At 43.7% G+C, this 7,007-nt stretch overlaps 1 protein-coding gene across 1 annotated transcript; it reads left to right on the forward strand.

The window, feature by feature from the left end:
• Window positions 1–1,452: 1,452 nt before the first annotated feature.
• Window positions 1,453–2,552, forward strand: Ccr4 (C-C motif chemokine receptor 4). The gene has a single exon (XM_076868859.1). The coding sequence runs from the start codon at window positions 1,453–1,455 to the stop codon at window positions 2,533–2,535; it is 1,083 nt and encodes a 360-aa protein (XP_076724974.1). The 3' UTR covers window positions 2,536–2,552.
• The last annotated feature ends 4,455 nt before the right edge of the window (window positions 2,553–7,007 follow it).

Below are 7,007 nucleotides of genomic sequence, written 5' to 3' on the forward strand. Positions count from 1 at the left end.
ATTTTTGGTGGAGGTAGAGTAGGGACAGGAACATAGGAATATATTGTACCATACTGGTGAACATTCTTTGAAGTCCATACAGTACAAAGCGTTTTTATATAAAGGCAAGTGACCAACTCGGTTTCCTTCTAGTGAAATAAGCACTTACTGAAATATTGGCCTTACGTATAAGGTTTGGGTTGTTTTGGTGGTTTTGTGATGCTAGTGATCAAACCCAGTGCCTTATGCATGTGAGGTAAGTGCTGTACCACTGAGTGATTTGCCCAGCCCCGCTGTGTAGGTTGGTTTGGTTGTGTTTTGTTTTGCAGTGCTGGGAATTAAACCCAGGGCCTCACACATGCCAGGCAGACGCTCTATTACCAAGCCATGTTCCAGCTCATGGTTGCTTGGTTTTTAGAGATAGGATCTCACCGTGTTGCCTAGGCTGATCTTGGACGGTTAGGTTCAAATGATTCTCCTGCCTCAGACTCCCAAGGAGCTGGGGTAGTGGTATACTGCACTATTTAACTCTCCATATTTAGATTTTTATTTTTCTGTCAAAGAGTCTGGGTCCAGTACTATGGGGAATCCCAGCTGATCTTGTCATCCCGAAAAGTGGAGTTAGTGAACTTTTACTATCTTTGAGAATCATTTGTTGTTGTTGCAGTGCTGGGAATTGAATCCAGGCCTCAGGCATGCTAGGCAATCACAGTACCACTGAGCTACATCCCCAGCTTAAATACAATCTTTAAAATACACTTCCTTGGGTTTGGGGATGTGGTTCAAGAGATAGCATGCTCGCTTGGCATGCGCGGGGTGCTGGGTTCAATCCTCAGCACCACATAAAAATAAAATAAAGATGTTGTGTCCACTGAAAACTGAAAAATAAATTCAAGAAAAATTCTCTCTCTAAAAAATAAATAAATAAAAAATAAAATACACTTCCTTGAAAAGGGGGTCTTAAGAAATGAGAGAATTGGCCACGTGTGATGGTGCACACTTGTAATCCTGGCAGCTCAGGCGGATTACAAGTTCAAAGCCAGCCTCAGCAACTTCGTGAGACTCTGTCTCAAAACATAAAAACGGCTGGGGAGGTGGCTCAGTGGTTAAAAATGCCTAGCTAGGTTCAATCTCTGGAACCAAGCCGGGGTGGAGGTGCGGGGAAGAAAAAGAAACTTGAGTTCCAGTAGAGGGATAAGAAAATGAGTGAGTGGCAGAGCTGGCCTCTGAACCTGAACTATGACTGTCAAGGCCTGGGTTATTTCATTGGCCTGCAGGGCACTCTGGGGAATTAGCTACAAAGTGCTTTGCCCCAGATCATTTTATACCCTTCCCAGGCTGAGGAGCTGTATTCCTCATTTAGCACCATTTTGACTTATTTTTTTTTCTTACAGAAATCTTTGTTTTCTCTTCCCGTCATTAGCTGTTTCTGTTGCATCCAGACCTGCCTTGAGAAGCTCACAGGTTTGGAAAATGAACCCCACGGACATAGCGGACACTACCCTGGATGAGAGCATCTACAGCAACTATTACCTCTATGAAAGCATCCCCAAGCCTTGTAACAAAGAAGGAGTCAAGGCCTTTGGGGAGCTCTTCCTGCCCCCTCTTTACTCCTTGGTCTTTCTGTTTGGTCTGCTTGGAAATTCTGTGGTGGTTCTAGTCCTATTCAAATACAAGCGGTTGAAGTCCATGACTGACGTGTACCTGCTCAACCTTGCCATCTCGGATCTGCTCTTTGTGCTTTCCCTCCCATTCTGGGGCTACTACGCTGCAGACCAGTGGGTTTTTGGTCTGGGTCTATGCAAGATTATTTCCTGGATGTACTTGGTGGGCTTTTACAGTGGCATATTCTTCATCATGCTCATGAGCATCGACAGATACCTGGCAATCGTGCATGCGGTGTTTTCCTTGAGAGCAAGAACCCTGACCTATGGGGTCATCACCAGTGTGGTTACGTGGTCAGTGGCTGTATTCGCCTCCCTCCCCGGCCTTTTGTTCAGCACTTGTTACACCGAGCGCAACCACACTTACTGCAAAACCAAGTACTCTGTCAACTCCACCACGTGGAAGGTTCTCAGCTCCCTGGAGATCAACATCTTTGGGTTGGTGATCCCCTTGGGGATCATGCTCTTCTGCTACTCCATGATCATCAGAACCTTGCAGCACTGCAAAAATGAAAAGAAGAGCAAGGCGGTGAAGATGATCTTTGCTGTGGTGGTGCTCTTTCTTGGGTTCTGGACTCCTTACAACATAGTGCTTTTCCTGGATACCCTGGTGGAGCTAGAAGTCCTTCAGAATTGCACCTTTGAAAGGTATCTGGACTACGCCATCCAGGCCACAGAAACCCTGGCTTTCGTTCACTGTTGCCTTAATCCAGTCATCTACTTTTTTCTGGGGGAAAAATTTCGCAAATACATTGTCCAACTCTTCAAAACCTGCAGGGGCCCTTTTATGCTCTGCCAATATTGTGGGCTTCTCCAAATTTACTCTGCCGACACCCCCAGTTCCTCTTACACACAGTCTACCGTGGATCATGATCTCCGTGATGCTCTGTAAAAAAAAAAAAAAAAAGATGCAAAACACAGAGCCAATAAGCTTCCTACCTTCAGAGCTTACTTAAAATTGTATTTTAGTAAGAGTCGCCTGAGAGCAGGCAGCAGGAAGAAGGCCTACAGCCACAGTGGAAAGTGAAGGTCTCACCTTGCAACTTTTCCCTCTTCCCAGTAAGCAAGTTGAGCCCCACAGGGGTTCACCTGGACCAAATGTTCTTCTTCACACCAGGTCTGCCTCAAGCAGAAGTAAACCTGCAAATTCTGACCAACATTTCAATGAGGTTATGGATGTTATTGAAAGGGAACATTCATCCCCTCTAACCTCGACTGATGGGGTTCTCCAGAAGGAGCTGCAGACTGATGGGGTAAACAGCTATTCCCTCCTGTGGAAAATGTGCCCTCTGATTAATTTCTAGCTTTTATGGAACAACAAAGAAGGTTTTGATATGCTATTGTAGTGTTTTTCTAGTAACAGATCTGTAGCATGGTATGTTCCATGAAGTCAGGCGGATCACAGAAACAATTAGTGGATCTTGATACTTTGATTGTAAGGATAATTTGTTCATCGAAGGCCGCACTTTTTCTGCCAATTAACAAATGTAAAGATTTGAAGGCATTAGTACGGTCTGATTTCTAAACTTGAAATACAAGGCATTTAAAGGCCAATATATTTGTTCAAATTCAATTTGCCTGTGGACATGTTTTAATTATACCATGAATATTCAAAATGTTTAAATTAGGGATTTGGAGGCATAGCTCAGTGGGTAGAGTGGTTGCCTAGCATGTGTGAGGCCCTGAGTTCTATCCCCGGCTCCGAAAAATAACAATAATAATGCATAGGCCCAGAATACATTCATCTAGATCTTTTACTTGTTTACAAACATATTCTTCAAAGTTTAAGGAAGTACTGTCATATTTCAGTAATCTACCTTAAGTGCAATTAGTTGAGGTAAGAAAAATAAAAAGCTATTGCTGATGTGGTGTATGAAAGAAGTTTTTAACCCCAGTATTGCACTGATTTTTAAATTTTGGGTGGCTCAGAAGTTTGATTTTTTTTTTTTAAATAGTGGTGCCGGGGATTGAACCCAGGGCCTTGTGCATGCAAGACAAGCACTCTACCAACTGAGCTACATCCCCAGCAATTTCTTATAAGTTATTTCAATCATGTATAACTTATACCAATAAAATGAATTGCAATAGTGTCCTTATTCATAGCCTTAATCAGAATTAAAGACTCAATGTCTAGGAGACCACCAATTCCTCCAGAAACATCCAATCTTTTAAGCTATTATCTTACTTAAAATGCTTATGTAATGTGTAACTTTACATTTAAAAATAATGCATCTCCAGGAAACCTATTTTCACTCTGAATTCCTGCCCACCCCTTGGTACTGGGGATTGAACTATGGGGTATGGGGGTAGGAGATGCTCCACCCCTGAGCCACAGCCACAGCCCCTTTTTATTTTTTTTTGAGATGCGGTCACACTAAGTTGCTTAGGGCCTCGAAAATTTGCTGAGGCTGACTTTGAACTTGCCATCCTCTTACCTCAGTCTCCCAAGTTGCTGGAATTACAGGTATGCCACAACCTGCCAGGCCAGAAAATTTTATTTTCAGAAAAGTGGTTTTAAGAATGAAGGTTGATTTTTTTTTTTTTTTTTTTTTTTTTTGCCTTCATTGGAAATAAACTTGAAAATATATATATGAATATATATATGTATCCCACTGAGCCTATTTTCTGGACCATGTTTGACCTGATGTGGACAAAAATCAGCTGCTGATCTGCCCCCCTGCTTTGTCACATGTTGCAGATGTCATGGACTCACTGAGAGGGGCGATTAAAGGGTTCACTGTTACCATCTCAGTTTGGGTAGGGAGAGGAGTCCTGTCACGTTGTAGTACACTTGGAGACAAGAACAGGTAAGAAATTTGGGGCAGGCCAACTTCCTGGCAGGGTTTCCTTGGAACAACCTCAGTGTGGGATGCTAGGATCTGCCAAATCCGAACTCTGCATTCCTTTGTGAGCCTGAGCATGTGATTCTCCTCCCTTAGCTTCCTCATCTTTAAAATGGGATATATTTTAGATTCAGAGAGAAATAAGATATCTAGCACAAAGCATCTGTGCTACCCAGGCCACGGAAAGAGGGTTTGGGATCTGCTCCCCTGGAGCTTGCCCCTCCATTCCTGACAGAGGTTGTAAGTTTGTTCATTTAATCACAGTGGCACAGAAACTTAAGGCACCAGATGAGGAAGACTGACAGAAGGGGTTTACTGTTCCTTCCCAGCCACATACAATATTAAGCAATGATGAGATGTGGTCTGCATGGCTCTGAACTATCCTTGTTTGAAAGTTGGGGGATGTTCCCTGAGGACAGGAATTTGGAACTTCAAAGTGACATCCAGATATAACCCTCAGAACACCAAAAAGTAACTTCCCATCCAGTAAGAGAGCTATTAAAAGTAAGCCTCCACATTTCTGCACAAAGGTGGGTTTCACTAAATCTTCAGACATCGGGCCCCTCCCTTCCTTGATGTGTCGTGCACAGATCAAGAGCAATAGAAATGGGTTTTCTTGTGAAGTCATGTAAAACATTTTGAAACTGGACAGAGGTGATGATTACTCAACATTGTGAATGTACTAAATGCCACTGTATTGTATATATTAAAATGTTAATTTTATGGGTTTTTTTTTTTATCTCAATAAAAAACCAAAATTGTTACTCAGCAGTAGAGCGCTTGCCTAGCATGTGTGAGGCACCAGGTTTGATACTCAGCACCACATATAAACAAAGGTCCATTAGCAACTAATAAACATATTAAAATAGCCCAGACCATATTTGTTCCATACTTGGTGCTCAAATTCTAGTAAATAAGTAAATTTCATTTGCTTCCCACAAGAAAAACAGAGGGAGAGCCAAAGGGTCTTAAGATTCTACCTCCAGCCCTAGGGGTCTAATCCCAGGTAACCCTATTACTGAGCTATGTTCTCAGCCCCTTTTTATTTTTGAGACAGGCCTTTGCTATGACTGGCCTTGAATTTGCAATCCTCCTGCTTCAGCCTCCCAAGTCCCTGGGTTTGCAGGCATGTGCCTTTAAGGGGAGATTCCGCCCCCCGCCCCCCCATGAAACTAAGGTAACAACTTGGAATTACTTGATGCTATCAGTACCCACCTGTTGAATGCCTATTTTGTGCTAAACCAGAATGCTCAGTGATGGGGAGAATAAAAGCTTTCATAAAGAAGTAGTAGGGGCTGGGGATGTGGCTCAAGCGCGCTCGCCTGGCATGCGTGCGGCCGGGGTTCGATCCTCAGCACCACATACAAACAAAGATGTTGTGTCTGCCGAAACTAAAATGTAAATAAAATATTTTAAGTAAGTTGTAAGCTCACGAAATTTATAAGCCAATAAGTGGAAAACACAAGATTCATGTAAGCAAGGCAAATATAAGTCAAAGTTGTTTTTTTTGGGGGGGGGGATGATCCAATAGCAGGTTAGCTTTTGACTTTGTCGGAGGAGCATGATTTTCGTGGAAGGAGGGGAGGAAGGACTTTCTAAGCTGAGGAAGAGCATGGGATGGTAGGATGGTGCTGTGTTCTGGGAGAAAGGGACCAGGCTTCTGACAGTACCAGGGAATATGTGGGAGTAGGGAGAGGATCAGAGTGGGGAAAGATAAGATCAAAGAAAATGAGATCCAAACAGCTGCTGAGTCAGCTGCCTGCCTTGCTGGGCTGACCCTGAGACTGCACAGAGGCTGGGTGCGCTGTCTACCCCACCCCTTCCACTACTGAAGCACCCACTTTACTAGCTGTCTGGATGCTGGCAGCTGACAACCCTCAGGACACCAGCTGCCTCCTGCAGAATCGTCCTCCCTGGGGGCAGCTCATATCCAGTAGCTGGATGGTGAGGGGACACATGCACTTGCTCCCTTGCTTGAATTTGAGACAACTCCACAGGGCTGTCATGACTCCAGAGCTCCCCATAAGAGTGGCTGAGGCCTCTGTTGCAACTACGTCACTGGCCCTCTCTTTTTACTGCCCAGTCCTGTTTCCTTTATGCCCTTACAGGTGTTACTCCCAAAAAAGGACTCCCCATTAAATCTACCTGCTAATCTTAATCTTATTGTTTCCAGGAATCTCAGCCTAAAACAGGAAATACAGTGGGGACAAGGGAGTACCTCATGTAAATGGGAACTGACCCAACTGGACTCTTGCTCCCCGGGTTTACCTTGTCCCTTATGCTTTGCCTGCTCAAGCCCTGAAATTTTCCCTTGGTCATGCCCAGCCGAACCACATCAGTGATGCTCCGTTCAGTTCAAACCAACAAGGAGCATGCTCCACTCGTTTCTGAAATGTAACCTTTTATTACTCTTTTAAAAGTTGACAATGATTCCAAACTCTCTGAAAATCAAATATCTACCAAGTGCTTTTGTATACTGAAAGCCTCTTTTTACGTTGATACAATTGATTTTATTACTCCA

The sequence above is a fragment of the Callospermophilus lateralis genome, chromosome 1 (assembly GCF_048772815.1).
Source record: "Callospermophilus lateralis isolate mCalLat2 chromosome 1, mCalLat2.hap1, whole genome shotgun sequence".
Taxonomy (NCBI): domain Eukaryota; kingdom Metazoa; phylum Chordata; class Mammalia; order Rodentia; family Sciuridae; genus Callospermophilus; species Callospermophilus lateralis.

What these genes read in the sequence shown, in the direction of transcription:
- Ccr4 (XM_076868859.1), top strand. Translation starts at nt 1,453, where the DNA reads ATGAACCCCACGGACATAGCGGACACTACCCTGGATGAGAGCATCTAC.